General features: G+C 53.8%; 1 protein-coding gene and 1 long non-coding RNA gene across 3 annotated transcripts in view; one reads left to right on the top strand and one right to left on the bottom strand.

Moving 5' to 3' along the window:
* Positions 1 to 8981, top strand: part of MAPK4 (mitogen-activated protein kinase 4) — a 40835-nt gene extending 31854 nt beyond the window's left edge. The window contains exons 4-6 of the mRNA XM_053932376.1: positions 4152 to 4313; positions 6058 to 6259; positions 8287 to 8981. Coding sequence (XP_053788351.1) covers positions 4152 to 4313; positions 6058 to 6259; positions 8287 to 8974 — 1052 coding nt within the window. The 3' untranslated portion in view covers positions 8975 to 8981. The remainder of the gene's footprint in view (positions 1 to 4151; positions 4314 to 6057; positions 6260 to 8286) is intronic.
* A 3286-nt stretch (positions 8982 to 12267) lies between these two features.
* On the bottom strand, positions 12268 to 24580 carry LOC128782173 (uncharacterized). Of its 2 annotated transcripts, none has more exons than XR_008428682.1 (5): positions 24204 to 24580; positions 20774 to 20904; positions 17174 to 20490; positions 14712 to 14911; positions 12268 to 12349 (listed from the first exon to the last, which is right to left on the bottom strand). It is a non-coding gene; the product is annotated as an uncharacterized LOC128782173 (long non-coding RNA). The 2 variants fall into 2 exon arrangements; XR_008428681.1 differs by having other exon boundaries at positions 24299 to 24580.
* Positions 24581 to 25564: the final 984 nt, after the last annotated feature.

Below are 25564 nucleotides of genomic sequence, written 5' to 3'. Positions count from 1 at the left end.
GCTGCTCCTGCCTGCAGCTTCCATATTTCTTTTGTGAAAGCTTAAAAATAAGCAGTCAGTACCATTATGAAGAGATCATTAAAAGTGCCTCCCTTTCCTTCCTTCTTTTTGTCCTCAATTCCACCAAAACTTTCCAGTCCAGGGATTTCAGCTTTGAAAATTGTGCGCTTAACCTGTCTGCTCCTGGTGTTTCCCTGGGATATGTTCTAGGAGCAGGCACATCTGCACCTGCAGGGCATTGCCTGACCTTGCTGGGAGACGCTGCAGTCTCTGTTCCCCTGCACTTACTCCTCACGTCAAACAGCAAAACAAGAGCTGCCTGTCGAGCTCCCCTGGCCACCCCAGCACAGCTCCCGAGCATTTCTGGCTTTTCACACTGTGCTTGACCCCTCTCTCAGCCCCAGCTTGGGTTTCTTTTTGCTCCTTGTGGATCCCACGGTGTAAGTAATGTTGGCTGGCACCGCTGAGGTACCCGAGGTGGTGCTTTAAGCTCTTTTCGTGGTAAGGCAGAGGCAGAAGCAGTGCTGGGATGGGATTGATTGAACCCTGCCCCAGAGCAGGAACCTCCCCAGGCTGGTTCCCGGCAGCCCTCAGCATTTGCAGACCAGAGGTGATTTGAGGTGATTTGGTGACCAGAGGTGGGGTTTGGCGCACCACAGGCTGGGCTCAGCCCGACACACGCTGCGAGCATCCCTTGTTCTCTGCCTTCCAGCCCAGAGAAATCACTTAACAATCCCCAGGTGCTGGCAGGATGCTTGGTTAACGGGCAGGGATCAAAACCAAGCTCAAAAATACCAACTCCTTTTGGGTGGCTTTGAAAATATATCATTGTCATGGGAGGTTCTGGCCCCTGGCCCTTTTTCCTGGCCTCCTCCTGTGCCAGCAGGTAGGGCAGGGCCAGGGTAGGAGCCTGGCAGCAGGCAGCATGCCCGTGGTGTCTTTCACCTGCTGCCGTCCAGAGAGGAGGAGAGTAAAGCCCAGCCCCTCAGAGCAGCTAAAACTCACAAACACCCGCACAGCAACATGAATTTTGCCTTGCTGTTGCTCTTCTCCTCTTTGCCTTGGGAGAAGGAGCTCACCCCCAGCCAGCTGCAGCCTCCCTCCCTGCAGGATGAGGGTTTCACAGAGCTGCAGCCTCCCTCCCTGCAGGATGAGGGTTTCACAGAGCTGCAGCCTCCCTCCCTGCAGGATGAGGGTTTCACAGAGCTGCAGCCTCCCTCCCTGCAGGACGAGGGTTTCACAGAGCCCTGGGTGGCCAGCCAGTGCCCCGTGGGAAATAACAGCAGTGTAGTTCAGAGAAAGCCTCCAACCTGCAGCAGCGCCTTGCCCTGGGTGAATGGTTTCTCCGGAGTGCGTCAGCGGCGCAGTTTAAATTGAGTGCTTAGCATAAATCAATATAATTAACTCGGTAGTCTATCTGGGGTGCTTAAGCAAGGCAGGTAAATGAAGGGGATTGGTTATTTGGCGTAGATGCCACTCACCGCTTCCATCCTCCCACACCAGCTATTGGACGTGCAGCAAAAAGGGACCCCCAGCCCCTTCCAGAGGCCCTTCCCTGGGTGCTTCGGGTTCGGCAGAGCCCTGGGAGGCCACAGCAAAGCCGGCTGTCCCAAGGCTCACGGAGTGCAGCACGTCCTCGGCAGCTGGAGCCTGGCTTGCAGGCCTTGGGGGAGCTCCCCACCAGCAGCAGCACAGGAAGCAGGGAAGAGTGTCCATAGCTGAGCGGCTACAGCTCCCTCCTGTGTCTTTTCCACCGAAAGATGCGGCAGTGGAAGCAGGAGTAAACGGGGGGAAAAGGAGAAAAGAGGAGAAAAAAGGAAAAGAGATCTGTCCTTGCAGATCTCCATGGGGTTCACCAGCGGGGCCGTGCCTGTGAATAAGAGCTAGAGATGGCACAGGGGCTTCTCCCATGGGATCAGGGCTTACTCCCAGGCTCGGGTGCTTCCCTGGGACTTGGCTGCGAGCCTGGAGAAGTTCTCTTTTCCAAGACATGGTGCAGAGCTCCTCGTTCTCTCCCTGGGTAACAACAGCCTGCTGCGTTTATTCTGCCTGTGGTTCGTGTTCTCCTTTTCAGGAGTTAATACCTTCAGAAAAAGGTCCCTGGGAATTCCATAAATAGAGGATAATGGAAGAGAATGGGGTTTCTTGAGAGCCATAATTCAAGGCTTCCAGCATTGCATTAGCAGCTCCTTTGTGTGACTAAACACGCTGCCAGGTATCTTCGGTGAGCAGTGGCTGGGGCTGCACTGAGAGAAAAGCCACAAAGGCTTTGTGACTTTCATCACCCTGTAATTTTGATCACAGCTTGGGAATTAGCCTGACTAACAAGGTGTTCATTTTCTGGTAGATACCTTTAGTTTCCCCTGGAGTCACGCTGTGAATCTCTGAGTGACCTAAAATTAGTTCTTCTGCAGGGAAGGGATGATCTGCCCGGGGTTGATATGGGAAGGGCGTCCCTCCCTTTGTCCTCTTTGCTTTTCCTGTGGCTCTGTCTCCTCCCCGGGCGCTGACCGAGCGGCCCTGTGCCCTGGTGGTGACCAGCTGGGCTCCGTCAGCGCCGCTTTGGGGCTGCCCGAGTTCACTGCCGTGTCACAGCTCTGCCCTGTGGCCTGAGGGTGGCCAGCCAGGATGGGAGAAGAGAGTTCGCCAGCATCGATGATTGTCCCCACCCTCGCCCGGGGGGGGGCTGTGTTGGGGGTCAGCTCCACAGGTGTGAGTCTGGAAAACTCGCGCTGACCCACAGGGAGCTCTGGGCTGTGGAGGAGAGCCCCTGCAAACACCTCCACAGGAGCGGGGCTGCCTCAGGGCAAGCGGTCCCCATCTCCTGTGACCTGTCCCGCCCTCCCTGCGCGCTGATCAGAAGTGCTGGCCGTCCATGAGCTTGGCTCTCCTTGTCGTGGATGGGGCGGGCGCTGCTCGCCACTGAAGCAGCCTGAAATGCAGCACTGGGACAGCAGGTAGCCCAAAATTGCCCGTTGTTTTGGCTGCCCCAGGCTGCTCCCTCTCTCAGCGGCTGGTCCTGCCTTTTTGGGGGTCTGGGTGTTGGGATGACCTTAAGATTGTAAAAGTCTTTGTTTCTTAGCAGCCAAAGAAGAGGTTTGAAATGTGTAGGGTCGGCTTTTCAAGGTTGTTTATTCTTCCTTATCTAGAACATTCTTTCTCTGACTTGCTGAGCTCTGTCCAGCAGGTCGGCCATGGCATTCTGTGTGCCGCCTCGGGTGGCATTTACATTTTATACTAAAAACTACGTGTGCCATGTTTGCAATAATGTCTAATAGCTAATATCTATCACTTATGTTAGACAGTGTGTCTCTACTTTAAACCAATAGAACAGTGTCATCATCACAGCAAGACATAGAGGGCAAGGAGAAGGAGAAGAAGGTCAGGACACACCAAAATCCCTCTATCTTGTCCCCTTGAACCCCATTCTAAAAACCCCAAAATTCTACCTTTTCACCCTGTGTTAATTCAGCTACCACACTGCTCAAACCCTTGTGGCTTGTAATTCCTCACACAAAGTTGGCAGCTTTTTCCATGGGCTAGAATCAAAGCCACAGGTGTTTTTGACTTGGTGCCAAGGTCTCCGAGCTCCCTGCCAGGGTCTGGAGCCAGCCAGGGCAGCCAGAGGGGTGTCCTGGGCTCCGACACTGCCTCTGAGGACAGAGCATTTCTAGCCAGCCCTCCTGGCGGGCAGAAATTCAACGGCGCGGCTCCACCTTCCTGCCGGGCTCCTCTGCACGCACGGGAGGCTGGAGATCCGCCACGGAGCTCCTGGTGACATCCAGGAGAGCCCGAAGAGTGGGATTAGAGCTCGCTAACGAGGCGCTCTGCTTGGCCCTGCTGCTCCTCTCCTCTCACCGACCGGCAGCCAGCCCTGAGCGGGGCGCGGGGTTGTACGGAAAACATGTCCTGAAGGAAAAGGGTTGAGAACGCGTAACGGCGCACGGCAGCCGTGGGGATTGGCACCGCCAGAGCCATGACTTGGTGCCCGGCAGCCACCAGGAGCCGGTCAGGAAACGCCTTTCCTCTTGGGGCTGGACACCAAAATACTTTAAAGGTGGAGCCTGGGGACGCCCGGAGCTGACAGTAGCCCACACCCGCCCCAGTTTAACTCCTGCGTCTCGTCTCACTGCTGTCTCCTTCCCTTTCAGGGGGCCACGAGCTGGAGCAGATGCAGCTGATTCTGGAGACGATCCCCGTAATCCACCAGGAGGACAAAGAGGAGCTGCTGAAGGTGATGCCCATGTTCATCAACAGCACGTGGGAAGTGCGGAAGCCGCTGCGCAAGCTGCTGCCCGAGGTGGACGGTGAAGGTACCGTGGTGGCCACTGGCTCGGCGGGGCTTCTCCCGGCTGCCGTGTCCTCGGAGCTGTCTCCTTGGAGCTGTCCGGCAAGGCCAAGGGCCTGAGTGCTGGAGAAGGGGGTGCACATCCCTGGCTGTAGCTCAGGCGTCCCCGCTGCTGTCCCCTCACGGGTGGCCTGTCCCCGGGCCCTGCCGCAGGACAGCACTCACGATGCTGTAGCTTGCTCACAGGCGGCTCCCAAGGGTGAAACACGCTTCCAAGGCCCTTTGAAGGTACATGCCTGGCTTCCTGTGTGTTCCCCGAGCGAGGGCTCAGCCCAGAGGCTCTTTCCGAGCCCCGCCTGTTCCCCCGCTGTGCTTCTGTCCTGAGCACAGTCGTGCAGCACAGCAAGGGAAGGCTTTTCCTTCCTTTTCCGGACAAACACCCCGGCTCCTGAGGTGGTGTGGACAGGAACACCGAGCAGTGCTGTCCTGAGCTCCTTCTGAGGGTTAAACCAGGCCTGGCCACCTGCTTTTGGGAAGAGGTCAGGACCAGGCTCAGCTCAGGTTTGCTGCTGTGACTCTTCACTGTGAGATGTGCCGTGCCTGGCCCTGGTGACACGATATCCATGGGCCCAGGGTACCCAGGGCCGTGTCAGCCTCTGGCAAGCAGCAGCGGATTTATTCCCTGCCGTGGCTGCAGGAGGAAAGGTCACCCGCACCCCTCACACAATTCATTGTCATTTTCCTGCCTCGCTGACCCGCGGTGCATCACAATATATTAACCCGCAATGCGTTGTTGTGACCTTATGGAGCAATTGATTCCTTCCTGCTTAATTAGTCCGGGCTGTGAGGTAATCTCGCGGGAGACAGTCGTAAATTGGTTAATGTTTAAGCTCTGGGGCAGCACGTGTGGCTGTCCTTTCTGCTGAGGGGTTCTGCCCCGACAGAAACTGTCCCATTCACACAATTACACCTTTAACGGGGATGTTCCTGAAGGTTTCAATACGAAGCTGTATCTGAAGAAAGGCATTATTCCTATTTTTATTGCCTGAACTCAAAGGGACTTTCCCATGAAAGGATCAACTGGATAAGCAACAACTTCAGTGACGGGATTTTACCTTTTCACATAACCTCAGTAGAAGGAATCATCAAAGCAATCATAGCAAACACTCTGCGTTTAGGTTTAATTGCACTTAAATTTCCTGCCGTCACAGAAAGATTTCACGCACCACAGTCTTTCTAAAATTATTTTAGCCGCTCAGAATTCTTCAGACATTAAGAGGCAAAATAATTTCACAGCATCAATCACGCCAAAGGCTTTTAAAAATTACAGTAAATATAATCCACTTCATTCGCATCTAAGATGTGGAATCATTTGTCTGAAAGGCAGCGTGCTTGTCAAACGGATCTGAGGGCGTGGAGTCAGATCCCAGCGCCATCCAGAGGCCTTTTTGGGGTGAGATGTCAGCTCTGTGCCGGGGTGAGATGCCAGCTCTGTGCCGGGGTGCGAGGGTGCTCCCGCAGTCGTTGCCCCGGCTGTGCCGCAGGAGGTGACCCCTGAGGGCTGCAGGGCTGCTCCCCTGCAAGCTCACAGCTCCCGTGAGGGGCAGGGGCACGCAGCAAGGACAGAAGTGCCTGGTTTGGGTCCACCTGGGGGTGGCCTTTGACTCGTCCCTTACTTCAGGGGGATTTGTTCAGGGGGCTCCGCACGTCTCGTCGTGGTCGTTACTGCTTTTGAGGAATTGGTGAGCTTGTTTGTCTCTGCCTCGCAGCTATTGATTTTCTGGAGAAAATACTGACCTTTAACCCCGTGGATCGATTAACGGCCGAGATGGGCCTGCAGCACCCCTACATGAGCCCGTACTCGTGCCCCGAGGACGAGCCGGTGTCCCAGCACCCATTCCGGATCGAGGACGAGATCGATGATATCCTGCTGATGGAAGCCAACCAGAGCCAGATGTCCAACTGGGACAGGTACAGTACCAGGGCTGGGCTGGAGAGCAGATCCTGCCCGGAGTGCTTGAGGCAGAGCTGGGCTGGTGAGTCTCTGACGTGCTCGTGGCTGGATTCCAGCACCCGTGTTCCAGGCCCGTGAAAGATGCCTGCTTTTCCTTCTTTGTGCCATGTTGTAATTCCAGCCCAAGCTGGCGCCTGGCTGAAGCCACCCAGAGGCTCATCCTGGATTCCACAGGGACCACAAGCCGAGCCTGCACACCCCAGTCGCTGAGTACCTTTCTGCTCTTGCTTTTATTCACAGCCCAGGTTGTTTCCATGTGGGTTTAAGTGGCTCTGCAGCCCTTACCTCTGCCCTCTGTCCCTATAGTACAGGTTACAAAATACTGTCATTCTTGTACCTTTGGGGGACAAGGCCCGATTTGGCCCTGTGCTATATTCACCACTTTTCAAGGTGCGTAAGCCCCAGAGGCCACAGATCTGGGGGCCTTGTAAAAAATCCTGAATTGTGTTGATGTTTAGATGGTTTGCTAGAAGCCGTACTGGAAGTTTAGAACAGCTGAAAGCCTTGAGCTGAGGTCTCTCACGTTCTAGGTGATTTCCCCAGTCACTGGGCCAGTCCCAGCACCAGAGCAGGCAGGACGAAATAAGCAGCTAAGAATTAACGAGGTTCAGTATTCCGCAGAGCTCCTTCCGGCTGTGGGGGATGAACAGGCTGAGGATGCCTGCAGCATTGTTCCTCTCTGCAGAGCAATTAAACCTCCTCGCCTTCCTGATCCACTGGGTTTCACCAGCACTGAAAAGATCACCCAGAGGAGCCCCCACCTTGCCTTCACTGTCATTAGTCTCTTTGCCCGAGTGATCAAGCGTCAGGCTGGGGGCTCGCACAGGTGGGGAGGAAGGCTGGAAGCAGGATATCTACCTCCAGTGTATCCCCACAGGGATCCCCTGGCAGGGACAGCCCCCAGAGCAGCTCAGCTGCTGGAGGCCACCTTGTCACCTCGGCTGGCTCTCTTGGTGTGGCACAAGAAGCTGAGTGAGGCTGTCCTGCCCCCCCAGCTGGGGACATCCGACAGCAGGCTGTGGGTTCTGCACCACGAGCCAGGCGTTTTGGGGACAGGAGGTGACTTTGGCTGTGTGTTGTGGGACACCTGAAGAGCAGTTTATTGCCATGACAGAGCCCCAGCACCTGGGGCAACGTGTCCTACAGGCAGCTCAGTTGGGAACTGTAAATCAGGTGTCACTGGGAGAGCCGTGGGTGCTGTCGGGTAGGTGCAAGGCAGGGACTTCAGCTGGCTGGAGAAGCTGTCACTGAGCAAGGTGACCCCCCAGGAATGCTCTGGGTCCTTGAAATCAGAACAAACTGGTGATGCCCAGCCTCAGTGGGGTTGCTCACAGAATTCACAGAATTCACAGAATCACTGGGTTGGAAGAGACCTTCAAGATCACCGAGTCCAACCCAGCCCCAACCCCTCAACTAAACCCTGGCACCAAGTGCCACATCCAGGCTTTGTTAAACACACACAGGGATGGGGACTCCACCACCTCCCGGGCGGACCATTCCAGAACTTTATCACTCTTTCCATAAAAAAACTTTTTCCTAACATCCAACCTATATTTCCCCTGGCGCAGCTTGAGACTGTGTGCTCTGGTGCTGTCAGTTTTAAGTCGATGTATTTTACTGCTCTGTCACCAAGCAGGAAGGACTCTCGCCGTGGTACCTGTCTGTGGGCTGAGGGGTAGATTGGTTATTAATGGTGTTAATCACCTTTTATTCCCGAGTGGAGGGCAGATGATTGGCATCTGAAGGAAGAGGCCGCTTGGTTTGGTTGTTGGGCTTTTATTCCTGCATCTTAGGCTCTTGATAAATAAAAGTTATTGGCCCCCTGACATTATAACAGAGAAGAAGGTTATCTGTGCTATCAGTGAGACATTAAATCAGCAAGCAGAAGGCCAGGCGAGCAGCAGCAGTGCTCGGGCTGGTTTGGGCGCTGCGGTTGCCAGCGAGGCCGTGCTGCCCGTGCCTCACAGCAGCGTGTCTTTGGCAGGTACCACATCAGCCTCTCCTCCGACCTGGACTGGAGGCACGACAAGCACCACGACATGGACGAGGTCCAGCGGGACCCCCGCGCGGGCTCCGAGTCCACCGCGGAGGAGGCGCAGGTGGACCCGCGGAAATACTCACAGAGCAGCTCGGAGAGGTTCCTGGAGCTGTCCCACTCGTCCATGGACCGAGTGTTTGATGCCGACTGTGGGAAATCGTGTGATTACAAAGTGGGATCGCCCTCCTATTTGGACAAATTGCTGTGGAGGGACAGTAAGCCCCACCACTACTCAGAGCCCAAGCTGATCCTGGATTTGTCGCACTGGAAAAGGGCAACCATAGCACCCGCAGCTGAGCTGTCGCTGGAAGAGGAGCCATCCAACCTGTTTCTGGAGATTGCCCAGTGGGTGAAGAGCACGCAGGTGGGGCTGGAGTGCCCCACCTCTCTGCCGGAGATGCAGGAGCGGAGCCTGCCCTCCTCTCCTCACCGCCTCCGCAAGGAACCCGCGGAGGTGAGCAGCGAGACCGACCCCGAGTTCAACCTGGACGTCTTCATCTCCAGGGCGCTGAAACTTTGCACAAAGCCCGAGGATCTTCCGGACAACAAGCTCAACGAGATCAACGGGGCCTGCATCTCGGAGCACCCCGGGGACATGGTGCAGGCGGAGGTGTACCAGAAGGAGCGGTGGTGAGGGCCCCGCGGGCCCCACTGCGCCTCCCTCTTCCTCTGGGGCGGTGCGGCCGCTGCCCGGGGCCCAGCGGCTCCCGGGTGTCTCTGAGCATCCCCTTTTCACACTGTACCAAGCGCCTTTTCCGGGAAAGGCAAGCACAAACCACACGCCCCTTTTGATGCCTTAGAAGTGCTTCTAAGGGGATCGGGAGGTGCGAATGAAATACTGAGTTTCTTACACTGCCTTAACAATCTTGCCTTGCGATCTCTGGGACCTGTTTGAAACTTAAATGTACGAGGGGAAAAACGACAGTACATGGTAGGTTTACAAACAGTAGTCAAATAGACCTATTTTACTTCCTTTTTCTATAGCAACTTGAAATGACAAGGACGCAATTAACATTTTCAGTATGGTCAGATACCCTCCTGCTTGGACAGGTTCCCAAAACGCCGAACTTTGAGCCGCTCCGAGGCACCTGTGTGAGCACAGGTACGGAATAAAGTGATGCCAGCCATCAGTCAGCACAGAATGGAACTAGAGGTAGAGTTTGGCCACCAGACAAAAAAATAACTCTCTGAGAATGTTAATGGGGGAGAAATTTGACCTACAAAGTATGGGCCGCTGGGGATTTATTTTTTCCTGAGGAGAAGACAAAATTTTTGCTAAGTGCATTTTTGCTGGTTAGTGGCTTCTCACACCAAAATCTTCCCTTCGGTTGCACGGGGTGCAGCAGGGGATGCACGGGGATCTGAGCTTTCCGAGGCACTTAGGAGGGCCCACGCGATGCACTTCGGTGCTGCGAGTCCTGCCTCGGACAGCTGCCTTCAGACCAGCAAATTCCGGCGGGGAGAGAAGGGCTGGGCGGGAGCTGAGAGCTGGGAGCAGGGTCTCCCACGGAGTGACGCTGCCCGGCACCTCCAGCCACACGGACTCAGCAAGGGCTCAGCTCCCACCCACCTCTGCTGCCGGAAAAGGAATCGGGGTACTACCGGTTTTCCTCCTGACAAAGATCTCGTGAAGAAAACAACGGTTCCCTGTGGCATGAGATTCGTAACCGGCCACTTTGCTCCCAGCTTCTGTGGAAGATGCTGGTGTCAGCAGGCAACTGTGTGTAAATAGATGAAGACACAACTGATCTACTGTACCTTCTGTTTTCATCCACACTTCTGAGCACCTTAATAATTAATCAGCTAACAAGAGTTTGTATATGGAAGAAATGTTCTATACTTATATTTAACCCAACTCGGCAGCTTTTTAAATGGGAGATCTGTAAACAGTGCCATACAAGACAGCCTCTGCTTTCCTCACCATCCTGCTGCTGTGCTGCCTGGCACAGCGGCGCTGCTGAGACTTGTAAAAGAGAAACTGCTGTATTTAGTACTGCAAGGCCCATATTTAACTACTGCTATGTGAATTATTTCTACCCTTTTAACAAGCAATCTGCTAAACGCTCTGAGATGTGAAGAAACTCACGTGAGGCTCCGATAACTAGCAGCAGTGTTATAACTGTATTAGCCCTGGTTTCTGTTCTTGCAGGGGCCAGGTGCAGGTTTAGCTGTAGTAGGCCTTGACAAGCCCAAAAACGTGTTCCTACTGTGAAGATCTCACATCGGGGTGACGGAAATGCCGCTGCTCCAGCCGATCAGCAGCACTGGTGTGAAGGCAGCCAGCTGCAAGGATGGGATGGGGAGCAAGTCCAGGTGCAGGGGTGGGGAAGGCATTTGGAAGGCAAAGCTGATGGAGAAGGCCTCAGAAAGGCAAAGCCATTTGTCTGTCGTTTTTGCTTTGAGCGTTTGGATGTCCCCCAGAGTGGTTTAGAAAGGGGAAACAGGACAGAGACAGAGGTTTGGTTTCTGGGGTGTTGCAGATGATTGATATACCTCAACTAAAGCTCAGCACTTTCACTGGTGGCGGGGGACACTCCAATGGCAGGAGCAGCCGCTCCCGTGCTGGAGCAGATCCAACCAGCCCCGGCAGCCCACGGCCCTACTGCCCACGGTCCCGCTGCCAACGGTCCCGCTGCCCATGATCCGACTGCCCACGGTCCTGCTGCCCACAGTCCCACTGTCCACAGTCCTGCTGCCCATGATCCTGCTGCCCACAGTCCCACTGTCCACAGTCCTGCTGCCCATGATCCTGCTGCCCACAGTCCCACTGTCCACAGTCCTGCTGCCCATGATCCTGCTGCCCACAGTCCCACTGTCCACAGTCCTGCTGCCCATGATCCTGCTGCCCACAGTCCCACTGCCCACAGTCCTGCTGCCCATGATCCAACTGCCCACAGTCCCGCTGCCCACGATCTGACTGCCCATGATCTGACTGCCCACAGTCCTGCTGCCCACAATCTGACTGCCCATGATCCCACTGCCCACGATCTGACTGCCCATGATCCGACTGCCCACAGTCCTGCTGCCCACGATCTGACTGCCCTCAGTCCGACTGCCCACAGTCCTGCTGCCCATAGTCCCACTGCCCACAGTCCTGCTGCCCACGATCTGACTGCCCTCGGTCCCACTGCCCACGGTCCCGCTGCCCATGATCCCACTGCCCACAGTCCTGCTGCCCATGATCTGACTGCCCTCGGTCCCGCTGCCCATGGTCCCGCTGTCCACGGTCCCACTGCCCACAGTCCTGCTGCCCATGATCCCACTGCCCACGGTCCTGCTGCCCACGGTCCCGCTGCACACGGTCCCGCTGCCCACGGTCCTGCTGCCCATGATCCCGCTGCCCACAGTCCTGCTGCCCATGATCTGACTGCCCATGATCCCGCTGCCCATGGTCCCGCTGTCCACAGTCCCGCTGCCCACGGTCCCGCTGTCCACGGTCCCGCTCAGCTGTGCTGGGCACCCTGCAGCAGCCAGCAGGGCTGGAGCTGGGCCTGCCGGGCTCGAGGGAGGTGTGCCAGGGGAGGAGAAGGCGGCGGGAGCCCGTCCATGCCGGTGGGAGCGGCGCGGCGCTGCAGCGGAGCGGAGCGGCCCGCTGGTGGCCAGCGCCCGGAGCCAGCGGAGGCCGGACCCGCAGGAGGAGAGCAGCTCGGTGACCCTGGAAGCTCTTCTGGCAGACGGAGCAGCGCCGTGCTGCCGCGGGGCTGGACACGAGAACTCGGCCTGCGCAAACCACGCCAGCGCTCTCCTCGGCAGGCGGCGGTGGCCACGTCCCCTGACACCAGAAGCCATTTCCCATGGGCTGTCACTTCTTCTCCAGAGGCCTGAAGGACTATTTATTATGGCCATGAAAGAAACAGTTTTGCTTTTGAGTGTTGTCTTGTGGGCCCACAATTAAAGTGTAAAACGGACTCAGTAACAAGCAAACAGAGCGTGTTGCCGCCACTCTGGATTTTCCATCTTGCTTTGTGAGCTCTTATTTAACGTTGTTCTAAAACCTCAGCGTCACCTGCTGGGAAAAGGGGATAAGAGGGATGGCTTTAATTTGTTACCTGAGTGTGCTTAGCTGATCACAAGCCAGATCTGTCTCTCATTTGCAGAAATAAAATGTAAGGCCTGAGCCTTCCTTACGTGGCAATGTGTAATTATTTTACAAATTATTATTATTTTTATTGTGAAGTGTTTACTCCAGTTCTGGTGTCTAGGTTTCTTCTGCAAATCATAGAATTCACTCAGGTTGGAAAAGATCTTTAAGAGTGAACATGAAGACCTGCATCACATCACATCATATTTGCGTTCTGGGGTTACCTGGTGTTGGGCTGCTCCTCACCCAGCTTTGTTTTGGCAGGTTCAGGCTGTCTGAGCACTCAGGATCACGGGGAGGGAATTTAGACTTTGTCATTATCTGTGCCTCATGCAGTTCAAAGAATCGTTTCAGTGCAAGATCATCCATCAGGTATTTCAGTAAATTTGCAGAGGGCATTCATGGAAAGAGACACAGAGCGCTGCTGTAGCTGACGACACTGTGGTGTCATCACGTGGCCCTGGGATGGGTGCACGCCCTGGACTCAGAGATTTGGGCCCCGGCTCTTCTGGGTTTTATTTAGAGAGCAACAGGGGGAGCAGAAAAATCCCTCCCTGAAACTGTGGGAGCTGCTCCTGGTGGCTCCTCACCAGGATCTGCCCTTCCACTACAGCCATCCAGTGGCCACAGGTTGGAGCCTGGCAATCCATCAGGAAGGTGATTTTAAATCTCCTGTAAATGTCAAAAAGATGCCTCCAACGGTTCTGTTGCTGCCCCAGTGATTGTTCTTCCTCAGTCACAAATTTGTGACTATTTTTGCTGCAGTTTATTTTTAATCGTGCTAGGACTCAGCAGCTGTTACACCATCGCAGAGCTGCACTAACCAGGCCTTCAGAGCTTCACCATTGCTGTAACAAAAATATCCACTTCAGATGCCTTTTAAAAGGGGCTTTGGGGACATCCTGGGAGGTTTTTCCCGTGCAAATCCCTCCCAGATCCCAGAGCAAAACCACAGCATAGTGTCAGTGAATTTTACAAGCGGGCTTTTTGGAGACTGGACTGCAAATGATCAGTTCTGCCCCTTGGAGCAATTTCATGCCACCATCTACAGTTTTTGAGAGCTTGCAGTGAGAACACTGTATAGTGTGGCATGCAGACATTTCAGCTCTGAAATGTTCTTTCTTTTTCAGCTGGTTCTAAGAGGAATAGAAGAGAACAAATACACCATATGGTGTTTGCTTGTGAATTGTTGCCTTTGACATTTTGAAAGGCAGAGTTTGATTTTGAAGCAGTACAATATTCAGGTGAATGGAGTCCTCTCAAAGTGCATCTTCACTTTCTGAAGCTGTGCTCACCCCGGTGTTTTAAACTGCCATCTAGGCGCTGGGGAAGCTGGTTTATAACAATCACATTGCTAAATTCAGAGTAGGCTTTTATTTACTAAAATAAAAATGATTCTGTCTTTAAAAAGCGCAACCTTTTCACACAGGGTCTTACCCTGCTTGGTCTTGGCTTGTGGTGGAATAAAGTGTAACAAAAGGATCTCTGAATGGTTGCTTTCATTAATGTTGCAGTGAAAATTATGTGTTTTAGGAGGTTTATATGAATTTTTATGAAGCTTTGGAGAGAATATACCCAAGGGCATCTTTGATAGCACAGGCTATTCTGAAAAATAGAGTTAATTCCTGTGTAAGTCAACGCTGCATGAAGCGTTTGCATCTTCCAGAGATTTCAAACTCCTGGGACATTTCTGCTAGTCCATCAGGCATTTCAGGAGGGAAGAGGGGGTCAGTGGAACAGCCTGAACCTGGCCAGGTCCTGTGCCGAGGCGAGCTGCAGCCGCAGGATCAGCACCCACCTGGCTGTGAGCAGGGCTGGGGACGGAGCCGGCGGTGGCCTCGCCTTTCCCTGAGCCCAGCCCGCTGCTCTCGGAGCGATGGGGTGGGTTCGTGCCATATGGATGGGGGGCAGGATGGCAATTTAGTGCGGAAATGCTCCCTTTAAAATGAGTGTCTGTCTGTCCCTAAAGCCTGCTGGGAGCGCTCAGTGAGGAGTGTCCCGTCACACCAGTTCAGTGCCCCAGCTCCCGGTGGCTCCCACCTGAGGACCCAGAGGCTGTGACATTTCCCCAGGGAGCAGTGACATGCAGGGAAGGAAGAAAACGCTTTCAGCCCCAAGTGTCCTTCCTGTGTTCTGCAAATCCCTGTGCCCATGAGCAGCTAGACGCTGGGAAGCCACCGGTTATCCAGGTAAGTCCTTCCCTAAATCACTCCGCAGTTTAGGAGGGGAAAGGGGAGAGGAGACTTGCCGTGTGCAAGGCCTGGACTCCGCCAGGCACAGCAGAACTTACCTCTGTGTGTGCACGCATAAACACAAGTGTTCCATGTGCTGAACGCCTGGCGAGCCCCGGATCAGGACTCCAGACCAGGAAGGTTTGTTTCCAACCTCACAGCTCCATCTTGCCTTCTCATGACAAAGGTCAGCCACATCTTCTCACCCTCCTTCACCCGAGGAGATGGGAATTCCTCCATCAGGAGAACTTCTCCTGTGCTGTTGTAGGGATAAAACAGACAAGAGGTCAGCAGACCACAAGTGAAATACACAGAGGATCTGAGCTCTGCTCATACAAGCCACCTGCTTTTCCAGCTTGCTGGAGGTGGTGGATACTGGAGTTATTCCATCCCTAAGCAAGTAGCCCACGTTTTTATAGGAGCTGGATGTACGGGATGAGTGTGGATGTGCAGCACTGGCGTCCTACCAAGGAACACTCCTCAGTCCCCAGAGCAGTCCCTGCAGGGGCACAGCAGAGCCTTGCCTGAGAACATCTCCTCAGGCTCCAGAGTCAATCCTTGGGCACAGCTGGGTGTGAGGAAAGCTGGGCAAGGCAAGAGGGACACTTGTACCGCTGCTGTCTGTCCACTGTAGGTGCAGGTCCTCAGGGAGGTCCACAGACCAGAGAGAACCCTCCTGGGAACAGTTAAATACAAATTGGAGGGGCCTCCAGATTTCCTTGTGTATCCCATGGAAGTGTCCTCTGTGAAAGGAAGGAAGAAGAAAATCCTCTCTCTCCAGAGAAGATGGTATGTGATGTTTATTCATTATGGGCTCAAAAGTCTGTCACTGCAGCAGAACAAGGCTGCACATTGGGGTGCTCCTGCCACTAACTCAGCCTGCTGAGCAGCTCTGTGTCCCACAGCCCAGACAGCTCACCACCCCCTTCCTACAAAAGGATGCAGAGGAATCAGCTTTTCTGCCCCAAATTAGCAGCAGATCAGGGGCTCGCGTTGCCTGTGCGTGGCCAATGCCGTTTCTGAGCCGTGTACATCTCATCCCACCGCCTGCTTCCAGAGCTGTGCCCCAGCACCCTCTGAGTGCCACCAGCACCTGGGGGAGCTGCCCCACAGCCCTGGCAGCAGGAGAGACCTGTGTGGGGACAGGGACGTGGCAGTGGTGTCTGCAGAGAGCTGGGTGGCAGTCACTGTGTCACCCCTTAATCCTCAGACAGGCTGCGCCGTCCCTCAGCCTCTGATGGATAAACAAACGGGGAACCCAAGGCTGCAGTGGCAGAAATGTCAGCCTTGAGCTGCTAAGCAACACGCTGAAATATTTAACCAGGGAGGCATTGGTGTCTTCCTTTGGCTGTGACTCCCGTGTCTCCAGAGGCACGGAGTGACATTTCACGCGACCGAGCTTGGCTCATTAAGAGCCAGGCGTGGGCAGACCTGTTTGTCACCTCTGCACTGGGGCAAGGGGCTGTTCCCGCAGCAGGTACTGTGTCACTCCAAATTACATCCCTGGAACACAGGAGCTGTCAGTAAAGGCTGAGCTGCTCCCTCCTCTCGTCTGCCACTTTGAGCCGCTCCCCCAGGAGTGACACGGTCTCTCCGTGCTGCTGGATCTTCACAGGAGCGTCACTGTGCTCACACTCAGCTTCTGTCAGCCAGCCCTGGTGTTCCAAGCCTGTGTTTAGGAGCCAGGCTGAGCTGCTCTGGGACTTGCTCTGCAGCCTGCTCCTCCCTGAGCTCTGCTGAGCCCTGTGTGCGTGTCCTCGATCTCACTTGCAAAATAGGACGGGGTGGGACGGGTGGTGAAAAAAAAATGCTTTGAGTCTGACTGATGAAAAGAGTGAGGTGTGATCCAGTTTTCTTTTCCAGCTGTGAAGCTTTTATAGAATCATGGCATGGTTTGGGCTGGAAAGTACCTTCAAAGGCCACCTGGCTTGGGGCACTGCAGTTAAAACGAGTGGCAGCCCCAGGGAGCCCAGCTCCTGCAGCAGCTGGTCCAGGGAAGGGCAGGCACGGAGCCCACACATCCTGGCTCACCACTGGCTGAGATCCCTGCTGAGCCTGCAGAGCTCTCTGCTCAGCAGCCACCGTAGAAGAGCCAGGATCTGCCCACTGAGGACAGAGAAAAGAGGGTGTGAAGGGAGAAATCCTGGGAGGGGAAGCCGTGGAAGAGCAGAGTGGTGGACTCAGGGAGCGCCAGCGGGAGCCTGTTTCCAGCTGAAGTGCCTGGGGTGCAGAACTGCAGCCAGACAAAGGTCTCCTTTCGGGCGATGCCCTCGAGCCAGGGCTGGCACTCCGCAAGGCAGCTCTTTCCCGGCCGCCGGCAGGTGGGAATAGCCGCGTGTCCTGCCTAAAACTGATTTCAGAGTCGTGCAGCTCTTGGGGCCGTGAGCCGTCTTAGGCAAGGACAGGCCGCCCTCTGCAGGGAAATTCGTCAAACTTGGGTTCCTGCTTTTCCCATCCACTGCCGGGGTTAACCCCCACAGATCAACCCCAAACTGGTGCCACCCCAGAGCCCTGCTCTCACCTGACATCCTCCAGCAGGCTTCCATTTCCAGTGCCTGTGACGCACAGATTTGCAGGAGGGTGCACTGGCGGTCGTGATTTGACACCAAGCTTTTCCCCCTGCTGGGGAAAATAATGGGATCGCACCTGCTGGGATACGTGCAAGCTGCGAGGAGCAGGTGTAGGTCTGGGTTTGCAGCGTGGTGAGTGCTCCCTGCTCCTGTGAAGAAAGCCAGGAGGTGTTTAGTCCTGCTGAATTGCGTCTGGCAGGTTTTCTCCAGCGAAGCATTTCAGCACGTCATCCCCAGGAAGGTCGGCAAAGTCATTTAAGCCAGCTTTGTTGCCTGCATGCCAGTGGCTGTGCACTTCGCTTGCTTGGGTTGGTATTTTGGCAGCAGATGTTAGAACAGAAAAGGAAATTTTGCTGTTTCTGGAGACCCGAGCCCGCACTGGCCAGGCCTCCTGGGTTGTATCAGTGTGGCTGAAGAACAAAAGTTCCCATCCTCAGCTTGGACAGCATGTTCAGTGTCCCCTCTGACAAGGGCGGCAGAAGGGATGAACCACGTTCTTCTCCCCGGGTAGGACTGAGCTGATGGCTGTGCCTGCTAAACCAAGTGGCTTTTAAAACCCAAGAGGTTCATCACTTGTAACAATATCAAAAATTTGCATTGCAAGCTGCTTTTGGTCTCACAGAGAGCAACATGTGATCTCTTGGAGGAGCTCAAAATGAGAAGTCGGAATCTTTCTGAGCAGTAACCTGGTGCCGTAGCTCTCGGAGCTCTGCATCTCTCCAGATATTTGGGGCAGGGATGACGGACAGGTCTCATTCACACGAGTTTATCAGAAGCTGAAAGAGCACAATGCCTGGTTGTTTGTGCCTCTGTAAGCACTCTGTGAGGTGAGCATCCCGAAAGCAGCAGGTGCAGCTGCTGCTCCCCTGAGCGTTCTCTGAGGGCCGCACTCCTCAGGAGCTGTGGGGCAGCACTGGGGCTGAGGAGCAGCAATGGACTGACCCTCCTGAGCTCAATCACGCAGAAAACACACCCTGACTGCTGTCCTGCTCCAGGCCTGTGAGAATTCACTTGTGGGGAATTTTGGAAGGAATTTGAGACAGGACCTCTGAGTTGTTTTTGATTATGTGATTTTTTTCCTATCTTCTACACAGACAGGAAGGGTGAGTTTGGCTCACATCTTCACTGCATGCTTCAGAAGGCCACAAGACCCTAAGTTACAAGACCTTTGAAGGAATTGTTGACCAATAAAACACTGCCAACAAGGTTATTTATACTTTTGAACTGATCCTTAAATATTTCATCTTATGGACTCATGCTACAGTGTGAGCTTTCTTAGCCAGTCATGTTAAGACACATGAACCTACAGCACTGCATTCTGAGCTTCCCGTTTACTTCTGTAACTACATTTATTTTTTCTATACCTTAAACTCTGAAACTCTAAACTTTCCTCCACTTAGCTCAGCATGTCTCTGCTTCAAACTATAAATCCACATTCTCACTTCTAGCACCTAAGTTTGGGAGCCTCTTCCAAGGTCTCAGATCAAATCCTGTGTTTAAGTCTAAGCTTTGGCTTCAGCCTCAGCCCACCTGATCCTTGCAGTGAGGAAAACAAGCTTCAACCAGGAGGGAAAAAAGAAACAAAACATGTTAGCTAAGTAGGGCTGGATTTTTAAGAGGCTCAAGTTCCCTTGCTCTCAGAAAAGAGATAAATCCTGTTTGTGAAGTTGTTGAGAATTGGAGACTTCCTTTCACAACATCGTTGATTAAATCTTGATTGAGTTAGGTTCTCTGTAATTTAAACTACAGAAGGGCTTCTGAGTAAGTGCCAAAGCTCGCCTTATAACACAGCTTTTGTAACTGTCTCATATCTCCCTACCCAGATGCCTCATAACCGAGACATCTGACACTGTCCCGAACCCAGATATCTGTGCGTTCTGTGAAGTCATGAAATGCACAATTGATGTAAAGGATTTCTGTCCTCTACTCTTTGTGTGAGACGTAAAAACTCACCATGATATACCCTCAGGTATATATAATATATATATAAATACCGATATAATATATATATATTTATATATAATATATATAAATACCGATCAGGTATTTTCCAGCCTAAACGTTTCAGTGTTTTAATACCAGCCCTCTCCCACAGGAGAAGCTGGGTTTTAAGGTTCAGCTAGCAACACATGTCCGGCGGGAGCACATGTAAGATGAAATGCAGGGGAGTTCAAGCAGGACACAGAGGGAACACTGTGGCCAGCAGCTGTGACACTGCTTTAGCACAGTCCCATGGATGGCCCTGCCTTCAGCACTGCCCAGCAGGGGAATGGCGACTCAAAGAGCAAAAGCCATTCTCCGTACTGCCAGGATGGCACTCTGCTTATCAGACTCTCTTCACTCTGGAGGAAATTTCCTAAAATTCTAAAAACTGTAGTCGTTTTCCAGTGGGTAGGATGCCATCCTTCGCTAGACACAGAGGGGCTGACTCTATGACACAGTGCTAACAAGTACAGAAAATGGATTTCACAGTGTCCCAAGCCAGTGCAGTTTGAGACCTGTGAAGGTTAATGGATCTTTTCTGGCAGGTTTCTCTATTATTTTTGTCAGTTGCTGCCTCATGGAGACAAAAGCAGTGTTCTCAGCAGAGACTGAGTGCCTGGGAGCCCAGGCTGCGAGTGAGGTGTCCATCAGATAAAGGCAGAAACAACTCCTCGAGTTTGCATAGGCTGATGGGACTGATTCTTTCACTTCCAATGTTCATTCTGGCTCTGATCAGTCTCTGCAAGCTCCATCCTCATCCTGCAGCAAGATCCACAGCCTGTGAGGTGAGAGAGACCAAAAGCACTGATTTCAAGATCTTAAACCTGAGTGCAGTGTCGCCAGACCCAGCCGATGGGGTTAGACTCTCTCCTGAGGTGTCTGAGGGCTTTCCAGCTTAACTGAGGTCAGCGACACGTGGGGACCCGCAAACTGGCGGTGAAATTCGCGGTTTCGGTGCTTTTCAAGCCCGCTCTGGTCAGACAAAGGCTGTCAGTCCCGGCTCGGCATCTCCTGGGCGATCAGAAGAGGGCAGTCCCGGCCCTCTGTGCTGCTCGGCTTTGTGCTCGGCTCGCTCTCCAGGACGCGAGTCGGCGCCGCAGGGCTGCGTTTACGCCGGTCGGGACGGGAAGGATGCCGCCCCTGAGCCAAGGGAGCCAAGGGAGATGATTCGGGGGCAGAGGGGTTGCTGTGGGATGATGTCTGGAAGAAGGCTCCCGGTGATGAGGGCGGTGTAGGAAAAGGTCCCCGTGTGCCTGCAGCAGAGCTGGGAGTGGCGGCACAGCACCTACAAATAAATATGCCCGCTCTCAGTGCAGCGGGTACAGCCAGCAGCAGCGAGGGGGAGGGGGCTTACCCTTCCCTTCCCCTGCGATCCCCCTCAGAAAAGCAGATTTATTAGGGGATGAAAGCATTAAAATGGCCAGCCTCCCCCAGAGCGCCGTCCCACCTGGCCTTGAATGCTTCCAGGGACAGGGCATCTATCACCTCTCTGGGCAACCCGGGCCAACCTCATTAGAAAATTTGACGCCCTCATTATAATTTACCTCATAAAAATTTACCATCCTCACCATAAAGAGCTAGCTGCTTCCTTCTATCTAGCCCGAATTTCACCTGGTCAGCCCATGTCAGGATTTCTCACTGGTGCCCAGCAGTTCAGCAGATTAGAGCTGACTTGAGGTCAGACTGGCCTAAAAAGAAGCTGCAGATCACAAGAAAAGAAAGTAAAACATAAATTAAAAAGCAGCAAAAGACTGTTAACCTACAGTGAGAGTCACTGACAAAGGAATTTGTCACTCAGCACCAGTGTGGGCTGGTCCCATGTGAGCTGGTCTCAGGGCCTGACACTCTTCTGCATACACTGAAGCCCAAAAAGGCTAAATGAGAAATTTTACACAGAAATGCTTTAAAAGAGAATGAAATTACCAGTCAGAAACCGAATGAAAAAAGAAAAAAGAAAAAAAAAAAAAAAAACGGAAACGAAGTAAACATACTTTGCTCTCTGTTGTTCTAAAGAAGTAAAAGGGGCAAGGCTGGTAGGGAGCAGTAATATCTTTTAGTGGAATTGGTGTAATAAAAGACATTATTTTTCTTCACAAACCTTGACTCGGGGTAGCCATCATCTTTACTGCCTTGTTTCTGCTTCAGTCTCATGTAAATGTGAAGAGTCAGTGGGGTAATCTCTCTATATCAGGCTTGTCAGAGTGAACAATTGACACTGCTTTTTAACAGAAATAAAGAGCAAAAGGCCAAGAGGCCATTTTTTATCAAACCCCAGAAACCTTCTGAGGCATGGCTTGTTCTGCTAGTTCTTACCGCAAAACCATCTGAGACTGGAGTGAGATAAAAACCAGTATCACTGCTTAAATAATTATTTGTTCTGTATTAGCTACATTATCAGTGAGTTTACGGGAGTGACAGCGTAGCACCATGGCAGGAATGAAAGGACAGATCTAGGCAACTAGAACAGAGGTTGTTTTACTTCAGTTATTTGCATCAAGGATCAGTGATAGAAAAAGCAGGGACACAGGGTCCAGTGCTGGTGACGATACTTTAAATGAGATACTTGAAAAACTGAAAACATTATGAAAAGGAGAGTCAAAACTATCTCAGGGATGGGGAACAAAAGTCTTCTGTGTACTTTATCAAGCATTAAGTGGTTACAACCACTATGGTTTATCATGAGAAAAATGGAGGGGAAAAAAGGAAGTTCTCCTCAGCAAAGAGACAACAAACAAGCAGAAGATGACCACAAATCTAGGGCAACCCTAAAGAGAAATAGAACACTGTTTCAGCATGGTGGAAGTGACTTAAGAAACCACCTTGGTGTGATTTAAGAAAACTACCTTCAAACAGTGAATGGTTTTTTGGGAGATGCAGTTTTAATTTAGCACAAACCACTGGCTCCCTCTGGAAAGGAGCCCCAGTAAAACGCAACGGCCTGTGCACGCGGGAAGTGTGGAGTGATCATGAAACAGCCATCTGCTGCGTTAGAAATTTCTGAATGAGCTGTCACCCCGCAGTGGGCGAGCTGCAGCACTCGTGGAGGCTGCTCCAGCCCAGCCAGGAGGGACGGCAGCTCCGTGCTGGCTGGCTTTGCACGGGCTCACGGCAGAGCAGCAACGTTCCGTGTGCCAGAGGAAACTTCCGAGTGAGCACCAAATAGGGTGATGAAAGCCCTGCTGAGGAAGGAGGAGCAGCTGCTCCTCTGGTTCTATAGCACAGGCAGTGGCACACAGACTCACAGAGAGAGACACCGAGGGGCTGGGACAGCTGGGAAGGGGCTGGGACAGCTGGGAAGGGGCTGGAGCCCCAGGAGCGGCTGAGGGAGCTGGGAAGGGGCTCAGCCTGGAGAAAAGGAGGCTCAGGGGGGACCCTGTGGCTCTGCACAGCTCCTGACAGGAGGGGACAGCCGGGGGGGTCGGGCTCTGCTCCAGGGAACAGGGACAGGAGGAGAGGGAACGGCCTCAGGCTGGGCCAGGGCAGGCTCAGGGTGGACAGCAGCAGGAATTTCCCCATGGAAAGGGCTGTCCAGCCCCAGCACAGCTGCCCAGGGCGCCGGTGAGTCCCCACCCCTTGAGCCATGTGGCACTTGGGGACATGGGGCAGTGGTGGCCCTGGCAGTGCTGGGGGAATGGTTGGACTTGAGGGTGTGAGGGCTTTTCCAGCCCAAATGGTTCAGTGATTCCATGACCCTGCTGCCCCCCACGGCAGCTGGGGCCGTGCTGAGGCACAAAGCACGGCCAGACCTCCTCTGCACCTGTGTCTTGGAAGAGGTTCGGAGCCTGGATTTGGGAAAGAACCAAACCGGTACCGCGGGGCTGCCGGGAGAAGGCGGGGGCTGGAAGGCAGAGGGTGCCGCGTGGAAATGACAGCTCTCCCTCCCATCCAAACCCGCCGCTGGGAGCTCTGGGCCCCGCAGCCCAGATTGCAGCCCCTGGGGTGCAGGTTTTTCTCTGCTGTGACTAATTGCAGCCCGGCTCTCCAGGCAGCCGTTCTTTCACAACAAAGTGCTGCGCAGCGTGTTCCAGCGAGGCCTCAGCTGCTCATTAGGTGATCCTGGGGAATATCTGGAGTGACACGGGTTTACAGCAGAAGTGATTTATGCAATTTGGGTACGAAGCCAGGCATCTTTAAATGCCTCCAATTTGGGCTATTTTTAGCCCGGCACAAAGTCATGACCTCGCAGGTTATTTTCGCAATCTCTTTTGTTTATGGGTGCAGGGCAGCATTATTCTGAAATGTTTCAAACCTGCCACAGTCATGCTGACGGGGAGGGGAGGGGGAAAGCAGCTGAATGTGCTCTTCATGACAGGCCTCAAAATTGTAATTAGGAGAGGAGGTTTTGATTAAGTAGGTTTACATATCTAATACTGTTACTATAGTGACTCTGCTTCCTTTAACTGCACGGTGCTCCTTTGTACATCAAACTATTTAAATCGTGTTTGGTGCTGGTGGCAGAGAATTAAAATTCTTACTTAGTAGAAGTTCCTGTTAAAATAAAATTTTCTCTTTCTAACAGAAAGTGGGGAGCGTGAGATGGGATATTGGGCAGGAATTGCTGGCTGTGAGGGCGGGCAGGCCTTGGTTCAGGGTGCCCAGAGCAGCTGTGGCTGCCCCTGGATCCCTGGAGGTGCCCAAGGCAAGGTTGGACAGGGCTTGGAGCACCCTGGGGCAGTGGAAGGTGTCCCTGCCTATAGATGAGATTTAAGGTCCTTTCCAACCCAAACCATTCCAGGATTCTGTGATTAACAGTCTCAAAATCTACAGCACTGAAAATATCTGAGTTTGGGCTGGAGAGGAGGCAGACGAAGGCTGGGATGGGATGGGCTGAGCTGTCGTGTTTCATACCCCTGTACTTTCCCTCTTCAAACTCTGTGGAGGCTGAGCTGGGGGTGGGTATCACTTCCACTGAGGTGAGACCATTCTGAGGACAAACAGCCGAGTGTTATTGTGAAAAGTGATGGCTTTGCTCTGTGCTTCTGCAATTTCAGTGCTGACCTGCAGCATTAGCTGTCCGGATTACTTCTGCCAAGCCTTCTGTTTGAGTCCAAGCCCTCCAGGCCCCGTGAGGCAGCAGACCAGGCTGGGCTTACCTCAGTGCTGTGGCCCTGCATGTTCTGAGGAGCCCTGTTCCACATAGGGCATCCAGCACGGCGGCCCTGGCCACTGGGAGCAGCTTCCATGCTGCCACAAGGAACTCTGTGTGGAGTGACCCCGTTTCCCTGCCACCGCTCTCTGCTCCTTCCTCCTGCTTTGCCTTTCCCCCTCACCCTCCTCCCCGGCGGAATGCTCCTGTGGAGCCACGGTCCCCACCGTCCTGGGTGCCACACGGCGCTCACAGCCCCATTCCCTCACGGACCCAGGCTCATTATGGACCCCAGCTCCACACAGCCCCATTCCCTCACAGCCCCCGGCTCCTCACAGCCCCATTCCCTCACGGACCCAGGCTCCTTATGGACCCCAGCTCCACACAGCCCCATTCCCTCACAGCCCCCGGCTCCTCACAGCCCCATTCCCTCATGGACCCCGGCTCCTCATAACCCCATTCCCTCACAGCCCCATTCCCTCACAGCCCCCGGCTCCTCACAGCCCCATTCCCTCATGGACCCCGGCTCCTTATGGACCCCAGCTCCTCACAGCCCCATTCCCTCACAGCCCCATTCCCTCACAGCCCCCGGCTCCTCACAGCCCCATTCCCTCATGGACCCAGGCTCCTTATGTACCCTGGCTCCTCACAACCCCATTCCCTCACAGCTCCATTCCCTCACAGACCCTGGCTCCTCACAGCCCCAGCTCCTCACAGCCCCATTCCCTCACAGCCCCTTCCCCTCATGGACCCCAGCTCCTCACAGCCCCATCCCCTCACAGACCCCGGCTCCTCACAGCCCCATTCCCTCACAGCTCCATTCCCTCACGGATCCAGGCTCCTTATGGACCCCAGCTCCTCACAGTCCCATCCCCTCACAGCCCCATTCCCTCACAGCCCCCAGCTCCTCACAGCCCCATTCCCTCACAGCCCCATTCCCTCACAGCCCCATTCCCTCACAGACCTCCATCTTCTTATGGCCTCCAACCCCTCAGGATCCTGTCCCCTCAGGTTCCCCATTCCCTATGCCCTCATGTTACCCATCCCCTCAAATTCCCTATTCCCCAGCCCTTCACGTTCCCCATTCCCATTCCCATCCCCTCACACTCATATTCCCGTTCCCTCACACTCACGTTCCCATCCCCTCACACTCCCATTCCCGTTCCCTCACACTCACATTCCCATCCCCTCACATTCCCATCCCCTCACACTCCCATTCCCATCCCTTCACACTCCCATTCCCATCCCCTCACACTCCCGTTCCCATCCCCTC

The sequence above is a fragment of the Vidua chalybeata genome, chromosome Z (genome assembly GCF_026979565.1).
Source record: "Vidua chalybeata isolate OUT-0048 chromosome Z, bVidCha1 merged haplotype, whole genome shotgun sequence".
Classification (NCBI taxonomy): Eukaryota; Metazoa; Chordata; class Aves; order Passeriformes; family Viduidae; genus Vidua; species Vidua chalybeata.
This window is presented reverse-complemented; position numbering and strand designations above follow the sequence as displayed.